At 48.3% G+C, this 11,527-nt stretch overlaps 1 protein-coding gene and 1 long non-coding RNA gene across 3 annotated transcripts; one reads left to right on the top strand and one right to left on the bottom strand.

Moving 5' to 3' along the window:
* Positions 1 to 4,835: 4,835 nt before the first annotated feature.
* On the top strand, positions 4,836 to 8,330 carry LOC120641363 (NAC domain-containing protein 7-like). 2 transcript variants are annotated; one of them, XM_039917447.1, is made up of 5 exons: positions 4,836 to 5,026; positions 5,155 to 5,291; positions 6,571 to 6,785; positions 6,938 to 7,209; positions 7,336 to 8,330. In XM_039917447.1, exons 3-5 carry the CDS (start codon positions 6,626 to 6,628, stop codon positions 7,969 to 7,971), a joined length of 1,068 nt encoding a protein of 355 aa, XP_039773381.1. In that variant the 5' UTR covers positions 4,836 to 5,026; positions 5,155 to 5,291; positions 6,571 to 6,625; the 3' UTR covers positions 7,972 to 8,330. The 2 variants fall into 2 exon arrangements, with proteins under 2 accessions (XP_039773381.1, XP_039773380.1); XM_039917446.1 differs by having other exon boundaries at positions 5,118 to 5,291.
* Positions 7,201 to 7,549, bottom strand: LOC120641365. Its single transcript, XR_005662244.1, has 2 exons — positions 7,409 to 7,549; positions 7,201 to 7,304 (listed from the first exon to the last, which is right to left on the bottom strand). It is a non-coding gene; the product is annotated as an uncharacterized LOC120641365 (long non-coding RNA).
* Positions 8,331 to 11,527: the final 3,197 nt, after the last annotated feature.

Here is an 11,527-nt window from a genome sequence, read left to right as displayed (position 1 = left end):
GGAATCTTTTTATTTGTCAAATCTATGTTGACGATATTATCTTTGGCTCAACTAATGATTTACTAAGCCATGAGTTTGCTACCATGATGTCTAGGGAATTCGAGATGTCCATGATCGACGAATTGACCTTCTTCCTTGGTTTTCAAGTCAAAAATTTGAAGGAAGGGACATTCATCCATCAAGAAAAGTATACTAAAGATATCTTGAAGAAGTTCAAGATGGATGAATGCAAGCCGATCAAGACACCCATGGCAACTAATGGGCATCTCGACTTGGATGTGGACGGTAAACCGGTTGATCAATCCCTCTATCATTCTTAGTGATCGGTTCTTGCTCAAGTGAAGGCCCTAGCTTGTTACTCTTGGTGATTGGCAGCACCTAGGCAATCTTGGTGATTGAAGGTGTTTCTTCCGGAGCTTGCCAAGGATTGTGGGAGCCCGAAGAAGTTTGTATGTGGCTTGAGCTCCACCACGCCAGGATGATGAACGGAGACTCTTAGTGAGCGCCCTCATCTCGGTGACATAGGAGGTGACAAGACTCTTAGTGAGTGTCACAACGTGGATTAGGGGTGTGTGCCAACACATCGACACCACAGAAAAAAATCCGGTTGTCTCTTGCCCACTCTTTACTTTCAAGCACTTACATTCATGCAATTATTCATGTGCTTGACCTTAGAGATCATAACTTAGCTCTACCTTGCTTGGTTTCATATCTTGTTATTTTCATTATAGCTTGTGTAGTTTGCTTAGTTAGCCGGTTGGTGAATTGAGCCTTATTAGCATTGCATAGGTTAAGATTGCTTTAATTTGTTTTAGAAATTTGAAAAAGGCCCAATTCACCCCCCCCCTCTTGGTCCATCGATCCTTACACGCTTTCTGCGAGATAACCATGAGAGAGGCCACATAGACATGATCCATGTATCATCCGAGAGGCAAACCGTAGATATCTTTACCAAACCACTTGAGCATGAGACTTTTGCTCGCTTGCGAGGGGAGCTTGGGGTTTGTTACCCCTTTTAGTTGCTAGTTTTTCTTTGGTTAGCTTTGTAGGTCTTGGTTCCTTGTTATCTTCGTTTTTCTAGGTTTGGTAGCTGCATTTTGCACTTGCATTGTACATTTCAGCATTTTTGTATTACCTCACTTGCACTAGCATTTATGAATACTTTGCTATGATCCTCTGGTGCTTGCTAGTGTAAGTCCATAAATGTGATCATGAATAGCTTGCTCCACTGTGTATATTACATCTTCTGAGTATAGCTGCTTTTGTTTTGAAAATCTGAAAACATGGTCACCCTGTCTTGGCTACTAGCATGTTAGGACGTGTTGATATGCTTTGCTATCTTATTCATGCTAGTGTAGCTTCTTGATCCTTAACTTGTAAAATTGATAAAATTGCTTGAATTGTGCTTGAAATGAAATGGAAAGATCCAGGTGGGATTGATTGTCGCACTGATCGAGCTTTCGGGACAGCTCACTTTGCACTTGTGATAACCCGGGCAAGGCTGTGCATGACTGAAACGAGTGTTTTAAGCTTCTGATTGCCTTTGACATAGGCTTGGACTCGTTGCTAAGTAAAGCATGACAAGCTTTCAACCCCTGGCATTAATAATTGCTTGATATAATTTGATTGCAAAATGGGTGTTTGCAACAAGTTTTGGCTGTTTTTGGCTCACCTGTATGAGTTTGATTAGCACTGATTTCCATTCCCTACTTATTAGTGCTAGATCATGGGTGATGCTTTTATTTCTACTAAACTGAACTTGCTAAGCTCTAGACATTATTTGATATACCTGTTGCGCTAGATGCAGATCTTGTTTATGGATGCACACGTGCTTGTGACTAGATGTTGCTCATATCCTTGTATCCCTGAATGCTTTCACTTACACCTCCTGCATTGCATTCATTGCATAGTCTCAGTCTCAGGGGGAGTTTTAGGTCTGTTTAGCCTTGATGTGTGCATGTGCCAACAAGGGGGAGAAGTTTAGTGATCGAACAAGGGGGAGAATTGTTTGATTTTTGAGAGTTTCAAAAACTTGTTGTGCACAGGGCTTTGAGAGTGCATACATGTGGTGAGAGTTGCACTGGTAAGGGGGAAATGCATTTCAGTGGGAGTTTCTACTTTGTTTAGCTCCTGGTTTTCTCTTTGCTTCTGGCATGACTGTGTAGAGCCCTGCCTCTGTCTTTGAGGAGTCATGTTTGTGTTTGATCGATTGCGTCGAGCCGTTGCCCTTGTCTTAGGGAATCAATCTTTGCTTGGTCAAGTGACTTGTTCTTGATTCTTTCGAACTTTTGTCACTTGTTCAAGTTCTTAATCTTCTTTGTTCTTCTCGGTTTTTGCTTCTCTCTTAGTTCGTTTTTGGTTCGATTGTGGTGTGTTGAAAATGCACTCATCAAGAGGGAGATTGAGGAATGTGGAGTACTCACTCCTAGTTGTGATGAGTGAATTGTCAACCATACAGTGTGATCGTGTGCTTGGTCTTTGGTTGCAGGTACACGGGCGTCGAGTGTCGACGGAGAGCTGCTGTGGAGATGCTGTGGCCGATGGACTGTGCGGTGGACGGCGGTGAAGGGCAGCCGGGACCGGAGCTCGGGCCGGGCGGCAGCTGTGGCATCCACTCCTGGATCGAGGGTGCAAGCGCCAACGGAAGACGGGTTTCTTGGTTTGCGCCACAAAACCAAGCTGGTTGACGGCGGTTGAAGACGCCAAGTCGTGGAGGCACGGGCGTCGGTCTCTGGACTGGCGGAGGAACGGGCGTCGACAGCGTCTAGGGCCTCGCTGCGGGCGAGGAGGTGATGGGCGTCGGGCGGCGTCTAGGGCCGTCAGAAGGCCGAGGCGGGAACGGCGTCCATGGTCACGGCGTGGAGGCGGGAATCTTCCCGCGCGTGGAGTTTTTGTGGTTTTCTCAAAACCGGCCACCTACCCGGGTTTCGCGGACCCTCCCAAATCGCGGACCGGATCTTCATCCCCACGGTGGCATCGCGGAGAAGACTTCAACTCGAAGAAAGAACATTGGCCGTCGGATGAGTCCTTGTATTTTTTTTTCCGATTTTGCCCCTACGGGCCTTCCAATTTAATTTCAGCTCTTAGGGGTATTTTAGTCTTTAGAGGGAGGTTAGGAGGATAAAAGGGAAAGGGAGGCCAACAGAGAAGGGGAGCCTTGCCCCTGGAACCAGACGGCGCCCCCTCCCTCTGTCTCCTCTTCCTTCCTCCTCCCTTCTCCTCTCTAGGGATTGAGGTTTTACCCATGGATTTTTGAGACTTTGTATTGAAATTGATCGGGAAAGGAGGCCCTAACCTCCTTATGCCCTCCGGGCTTTTGAATTTGCATCAATTTCATACTTTGTGGCCTCCATGAGATGAGTTTTGGTTCTCCACGTTTTGTTCATTGTGCATGAGATTGAGGGCGGTTTTCTAGATGATTTTATGACTCCTTGGGGTGCTTCTAATCCATCTAGCCTAGTGCTAAAATTCCCGAAATCACGAGCCCCTTCAATTGGAGATTTTCGCGTTCTTGAGAAAACCCCGTTCTTGCTCGTTATTTCTTCGATTCCTCCTTTCTCATGAAGTGATTCTTTAATTCCTTCGGTAGACGTGTTCACAAGGTCTTTGTGATAGTGCCTGCAAAATTTGGTGGGTTTCAGACCTCGTTTGATCATCCGATCATCGATTTCTCAAACCGAAAATCGAGCAGTTTTTTCTCGGGCATAATTTTTTCTTATCACCGGTTGAACCGGCGTTCGCCAATGATCAACCGGTGATCAGGGTTTTCTCAGCGTGACAGGGTTTCTTGCGTGTGCACCGGTTGATTTCTTGAATTTCACTTTTCACTGCGTCGGATCAACCGGTGCTAATGTTTTTGCATACACCGGTGCATTGAGCTTCTGTCTTTTGATCGTCGGATCAACCGGTGCTTGTTGTATCGTTTTGGGGTCTCTCTGGACAACTGCACCGGCGTTTGGGTTTGATTTTGTCGGATCATCCGGTGTACTATCGCCGGTTGAACCGACGCTGTTTAAACCGTAGCGTCGGTTTAACCGGTGAGTGATTCTTATCTGATGGCGGCTCTGTGACGTCGGTTGAACCGGTGAAGATTTTCTTCGCATGTCGGTTTAACCGGTGTTCATATACCGTGCTATCTTTGCTGTTTGCTCTCCACTCTTGATCCGATCTCTTCGCGGCTTGCTCCTAGAGTTTTTGCTTGGTGTCTAGCTCAGCTATAGCTACACTTTGTACACTCTAAAAGAGAGGGTTTGGGTGTACTCTTGGGACTTGACCAAATTTATTTCGCTCGGGAATTTTTTTATTGGCTCCCATTCACCGTGACTTTTTGGTCCCTCAGGCCACACACGCCGATGTACGTTTCGGTTGAGGCTCGATCGGATGTGACAAATGCCCATCACCGACGAGCTAGCGAAAGGAGTAACGGCGAACCTTTTTACCACATCGTTGTTGCAGACCCGTGGCCTGTCTCTGAATTTTAGAAGAATGGCAGCAGCAGCTCTGGCCATAGCTTAGCTTTTCTGCTGCCTAGCTAGCTCGCCCCTGGCATCGGCCATCATTGCTGCTGCCTCCAGCTCCTCATCCCTCTCTCTCTGCATGTTGCACCGAAAGGGCCATGACTGTGGCGGAGTGGAGCGCACCACTACATAAGCTTCACACACGGAGGAGCTAGCTGAGGTGATCGCTGAGAGGCCGGACGGCACAGACCGCGTGGCCGGGGGGCGGCGGTCGCTGTCGTCGGCGGGTGAGGCGAGGTGGCGGTTACGGCGAAGAAGGCCAATAGAAAAACGCGGGGAGGAGGGAAGCGAGAGATCGGGGGAGATCTCCGCGTCGCTGTCCGCCCGCGTTGCTCCTGGATTGCGCCCAGCCTTGGCCCGCAATCCATCCGCGCTTTCCGGCGCCACCCACCACCGGGCCGGCCGGCCACCGCGCGCCATATATACCCGCGCCGCGGCCTTATCCCGCCTCTCGATCTATCCATCATCGGCTGACGAAAGCGAGGGAGCGGGCGGGGCTTCCGGGCAAGGTAGAGCAGCCTCCATTTATTACCTTCGTCTCTCGATGATCTTTCTCGTGCTGTCGCTCGTTTGCTGAACTGCTGATCCATGGTCTCACAGTTGTTCGTTGTTTCTTCGTCGTCTCCGTGGGCGCAAGGGCTCGCGGATCCCCGAGAAGACGGCGAGGAAAGGGAACGGCAAGCTTTGGCCGCCCGGTGCTCCAGTACACTTGCAGTCGGCGTGATACACGGATCGGAGATTAATAAGGCCTAGCTCAAAAACAAGCTACCACAGGTAATCAGCTCACATCTTTGTCGTAGGGTTCCGATAGTCAAACTACTCACGTCTATCAATCGTATCTGAAAGACAAGCCAATAGCAGGGATCTTCAAGGACATACTCCCGTCTATTCTTTGAGAAAATAAAAAAAAAAATGCGTTTGGCGATTGTTTACTACAGTCTTTACAGTGTCTCCTTTGGTTTGATGGAAAACAAGCTTGCATGCCCCTTCCTTTTTTTAAAAAAAAAAGGAATGCCCTTCGTTTTTTTTAAGAAAAAGAATGCCCTAATAATGGTTCAAGGCCTTTGGGGTGTCTTTATCATTAAACATGATGTGTTTTCCTCAGGGTGACAGGGCCTAAATTAATTTTGACTCCAATACTGAATTGAACTGATTTAGATTATAGTTGCCATTTTTTCTAGTTAATTAGCACACTGAGTCTTTATCATGCATGCTGATTTAGCTATCATTTGTAGTTCTAATCTGTAAGTGGGTGTTCTAAGTGCTTGCTGATTTATCAATTGGAGCATTTGGGAGTCCAACGTAAAGTTTCACGTGAGAAATCTAGCTTCACAGACACAAAAGATACATAAACAAAGCAAGATATTGGATTTCGTCTGGGTAATCGTATGGTGAAAGTATGAGCCTGCTTCTGCCTATAATGCCACGTACAATGATTCCAACCTTTTTCCTATAAACATTTAAGGTTCCTTCACAGATAAATAAGAATTATATTTTAAAGATTTTAGGATTTTGGTTCAGCTTTCTTAGGTTTGACTGCTAGAGCATACAACAATTATCTAGCTTGGTCTCCTTCTATAGTCACATACATATGAATACATGATATATTTAATTCTCTCTTGCTAAAACTTTTTAAAACTTATACTGATATTTTCCAAAAATATATACTTTGAAAATATAAAACCCATATGAATATATCTGTTCCCAGAGTACTAATAAATTATTTGATTGTATAAATACATATCATTGGAAAATAGTGATGAAAATTGCACTATGAAGACCGTGATTTCTTTTTTTAAAAAAAAACTCATTTATCTGTATAGAAACTTAAGGCCATGTTTTGCTAATTGGAAAAAATTTTGTAGTCCAAATCTTCAAATATATTCTTGAACAGTATATTTTTGAAATGATGGAGTCATGCACTCTTATCACTGAAACTTTTTATTTTAATTTGTCTGGATTAGTATAAAGTATAGATAGGCCCACACATTACAAGATTCTAACTGGTGACCAAAATTATGGCTAAATGATAACTTTACTAACCATGTTGCAGTGAGATTTGGTCGACATCTAGCAGAATAATAACTTGGATCAGAAAAAAAAAGGAGATGGACGCTTTCACTCATGTTCCTCCAGGCTTTCGTTTCCACCCTACCGATGAGGAACTCGTTGATTACTACCTTAGGAAAAAGGTAGCACTGAAGAAGATAGACCTGGATGTCATAAAAGATGTGGATCTGTACAAAATTGAACCTTGGGATCTACAAGGTAATCTCACCTTCATTGATATACTTTAAGCTTGCATACATATAGAAATCTGAACCTGAAGATGAGTATAATGATACTCTTCTTGTGAACTTATCATTCATGCATGAAATTCAATGAACTTAAGCTCTAAACCATGTATGTTGTTTAACCAGAAAAATGCAAGATTGGAAACGAAGAGCAGAACGAGTGGTACTTCTTCAGTCACAAGGACAAGAAATACCCTACGGGCACTCGCACCAACAGAGCAACGACGGCCGGTTTCTGGAAGGCCACCGGAAGGGACAAGCCGATCTATGTGAAGAACTGCCTCGTAGGGATGAGGAAGACACTGGTTTTCTACAAGGGCCGGGCGCCGAATGGACAGAAATCAGACTGGATCATGCACGAGTATCGCCTGGAGACCAACGAAAACGGATTTCCACATGTAAGATTATTCATTCCTATGAACTGTTCATTTCGATCGACATCTCAATGCATGTCTGCACCGATCCTATTACGCATTTCTTCTTCAGCACGTGCCTAACAAAAAGGTTACATGCATGCCGTTCAGGAGGAAGGATGGGTGGTCTGCAGGGTGTTCAGGAAGCGACTCGCCACCGTCCAAAGAATGGCAGGGGACTCACCTTACTGGTTCAGCGACCACGCCGGGTTCATGGCGCCGGAGCTGCTGGGCTCGCCGAGGCAGGCGGCGGCGCATCACCAGCAGAGCGCTGCTGCGATGTACCACAGGCCCCAGAGCAGCAGCAGCAGCTACCACACTTGCAAGGTGGAGCTGGAGTACCACCACCTCCTCCCCCAGGAGCACTTCCTGCAGCAGCTCCCCCAGCTGGAGAGCCCCACCAACAAGCTCCCCGACCTCATCGGCCAAGTAGCCGCCACACTCCAACCATGCAGCCTCACACAGGAGCACGGCGCCCCTCGCTACACCGTGCCGGAGCTTCATGGTGCCGAGCCCGTCTACCTGCCAGCTGGGGACGCATCGGGCACGGATTGGAGGGCTCTCGACAGGTTCGTGGCGTCTCAGTTCGTCAGCCACGGTGACACTGACACCACCCCCAAGGGATCCAGTTACTCCGATCCGGCGGTGCAGGTGTTTCATCAGCAGGCCGAGGAGAAGGAAGAAGAGGCCCTGGAGTACGTGTCAACGTCGGCCTCCTGCGGAGGGGATAACGACTTGTGGAAATAGCAGGGTAAATGGTATTCACACACTACTAAATCGCTTAATTGTGCATTGCATTGTAGTACAAGCTAAGCCCCAATAATTAACATTGTGGTGTGATTGATGTAACCTAGTGTATAAGTAGTCAACCGATTCAATGTGTCATGGCAAAAAAGGTTGTACATAATAAAGTGTAACCGGTGAGGCTACACTTCCACGTGTATGTTGGCATAAGGTCTGATGTTGATACGGCTTTAGCAACTGACCTGGCAATTCGTGAAGATTTATAGTCGAGGTGTCAAAGACAACGCCTATTTGTATGTTGATGCATGTATACAGGTGTAGCTATATTTGTCATTCTTTATTTACTCTATCCCCATCTAGTGGAAATCCGTCTTTTGTTATATAAAAATTGTTATGTCTCAATCTCTGATTCTGGACGCGGTTACTTGGGCTAGCGCGACCATAAAACTTAATTAAGTTGTCATTTTCACGAAATAGCAACCCTCAATCAGAAAATACATAGAAATGCAAATATTTTGGGCGATATTCCCAGCAACGCGCGCGATTGCCGTTCCATCAGAGAAGGCCGCCGTCAAACATCCTCGTCTCTTCCGCCCTGCAACCCGCCACCGTTGTTGAGCTGCCGTGCCCTAGTCCATTGGCGGTCTAGCCGACCGCCAGCGGCCGGCGGCTCCCGCTGTCTGGCTGCGCCGCCCACTCAACCCGACACAGCCATCGGAAGCTTTGGCAGGCCCCCTCCCCGAACTTTGGCCACCGCTGCTCGAGGTAGAAGCAGAAAAGGAAGTTGGGCCCACCTGGCAGGGACGCGCAGCTTCTGCGACGACTCCTCGATCGTCTCGCGGTAGCGCGCGTGACTTCTAGTACTAATATTCGCGAATATTTTGACACGGACGGATGAGGTTAAACTACGTGTCGATGTCATATATATGACATATATGTCGAAGTAAATCACTTTCTAGGTAGGAGAAATACACAACTCACGGAGGCCGACAAACGCGCCGGCGACGCGGAGAAGATCTGATTTATGAGGCCCCCGCCCGCCGGACGGCGGCTGCCGCCCTCACCGCAGCTGCCTATGCTTGACATGACGCGCCGCTCGCCGTGCGCCGCCGGCCGCCCGGCGGCCAGCGGCCAGCCTCGACGCAACAACGCCGCAGTTTGGGGAGCGGCCGGGTGCCCGCCCGGGTGTGTGTGTGTGCACTGTGCAGTCGCCATGGTTCGTTGGGCCGGCCGGCCGCGCGGGAGAAGGATTTGGGCCTCGGTACGCATTGGCCCAAGATTACGCCAGGCGTCCAGCTTGTGCCGGCCCGGTGGGTCAACATGGGTTTATCTCTGTGATCGCGTCACGCCGTCACGTAATAACGTTTCATAAATCTCAAGAAAAAAAACGTAATAACGTTTCATGCTACCGTTGAGCGCGTAGTATTATAGCGTACCTTGCTAGATCGCGCTACACATGAACCGATGAACGTTTTGACCTTGCTTCTGCAAAAGCAGCTAGCCTAAGCTACGGCAAGGGACGTTGTCACGTTACAGCTTCTCAACGAATGAAGCAGAGGCCCACCTGACACCTGTTGACCTGCGTGCTAGTATTCTTCAGGCAATCAAGCCTTCTGTTAGGCTGTGGTCGCTGCAAAATCCTGTAAAAGCCATTCATTTACAGTTACAACAGCTACCTTAGCATCTGCAATCTCTTGCGCACCATTTATTTCACCAGGGTTTGAATATTAGCATAAGGCCAATCTTAATGGGAGTTTTATCAAAAGTTTCATGAGCATTAAATCGCATGCCACATTAGCAATTTTGCTAACTTGGTATGATCATTATGAGGAGAGAGAGAAGGGGGAGTTTCATCAGATGTGAGAGGAATTTCAACACCATAAAACCCATCCAACATGATTATCTAGTTTTCAGTCTTGTTAACTGTATCATCTGTCATGAACTGTGCATTGTGACTGGTCCAAGGTGTACATCCTATGCTTGTACTTGTACTCCCTCCATTTTTTTACAAGATGTACTTCGTTTTGTTAGAGCAAGACAGGGCTCTAAAAAAGTAATCTATTCGTGTATTTCAGCTCATGTGATGCAAAAAGCATGCTTATAGGACGTTATTTTTAAATATGTAACATCGACTCCGGAGTATTAATAGATTAATTATTGGCCAAATGCTTGTCGTAACAAAATGAAATAAGCTCCATATTTTTATTTTCAAATGTTTGAGTAGTATTTGACTAGCTCAATTTGATGCAAAACTTGTGAACAGATTATTTTGATTTTTTGTTAGTGATCACCATAAAGTAACCAACTGTCCGTGCAAATGGAAGCTTATTCCCCGATGAAAAAAATCATGAAGAATAGGCAAAGTTGACCTTGGTGCCGCTGCGTACCAGTAGTAGTGTGTAGAACCTAGACAAGGCAAAGTTGCGGTTAGCCTGCTGCCCTGCTACGGTGATCCGTGTACTGTCAAACACGCTAGCAGGCTGTAGCCCAAAGCCCATCCATCGAGGCCGGCTATACGTACATGTACGGTGCGTGTTGCCAAACGTGAAAAAAAAAGAGAGTACTCTCGTAGCAACGACGCAGGATGTACACGCTTTTACACGACAGGGAATTCCTGCCTGCGCTCCCCGGCCAGGCTCGAGGCTCCGGCAGCTGCCTAGCCTTCTATCGCTGTGGCTAGTGCATCTAGCTAGCTAGCAGCAATGCATGCACCAATGCAGCATGCTGCCATGCTGTCCCGGCAGATCGCAGGATTCTCCCGGAGAAACATGTCGAGCAGGAACGCTGAATGCGGAAAGGAAAACGTGACGACGAGCTCCCCTGGAGGTCTGTGGAATGGTCGATTCTCCCCACGAAATGAAGTGCGCCCACACAGCCAGGGGCGGAGCCAGGATTGAAACATAGAGGGGGCCAATTTACTAATGCCGACAATTAGGAGGAGCCACACCTTACTAATGAACAACATTAGCAATAAGATTAGAAGATTTTATGTGTAGTTACACCAACATTAGGGGGGCCATGGCCCCTGCCCGCCCCCTTGTCTCCGCCCCTGCACACAGCCCAATACTGGCAACTCCCTGCGAGTGTGAACCTGCGCGCGCTGCAAACACGGCCAAGGAGCAAGACCCATCCCGCGCAACGCAGCCGCGCGCGCCTGCCACTCGCGATCGACGGAGGAGCTCTGTTTCTCTAGCAGGCAACCCGGTCTGGTACGTGGTGGGATGGCCGGTGAACACAAGCAGACCGGTACATATTCCGGCACGGCGGCCGGAGTGGGGGCTTGCGCCGGAGCACGATCGAGCTGGCCTAGAGCGAGCACGCGCACGGCGCCCCCCAGCAAGCGACGAAAGCGCACTGGCCGGCCTGGGCGGCGCGGTCCGGGGAAAGCTATTCATCGCGCGCGCGGGTGGCAGCGACTTTGTCGCAAAAGCGCAGCAACGCGCCCTGTTCATCTTCCCTGCGCGAGCTCCGGCCGGGGTTCGGGCCCTTCGGGTTCCGGCGGCGGAGGCGGGTTGCGGGCGGCGGCGGTCGGCGGCGGGGACGCCGCCGCCCGGGGGCA

This window comes from Panicum virgatum, chromosome 7K (genome assembly GCF_016808335.1).
Source record: "Panicum virgatum strain AP13 chromosome 7K, P.virgatum_v5, whole genome shotgun sequence".
NCBI classification, from domain to species: Eukaryota; Viridiplantae; Streptophyta; class Magnoliopsida; order Poales; family Poaceae; genus Panicum; species Panicum virgatum.
This window is presented reverse-complemented; position numbering and strand designations above follow the sequence as displayed.

Coding starts and splice junctions, on each gene's coding strand:
- LOC120641363 (XM_039917447.1), top strand. CDS start 6,626: ATGGACGCTTTCACTCATGTTCCTCCAGGCTTTCGTTTCCACCCTACC. Junction 6,786..6,937: donor TGAACCTTGGGATCTACAAG/GTAATCTCACCT, acceptor TTGTTTAACCAG/AAAAATGCAAGATTGGAAAC. Junction 7,210..7,335: donor ACGAAAACGGATTTCCACAT/GTAAGATTATTC, acceptor CATGCCGTTCAG/GAGGAAGGATGGGTGGTCTG.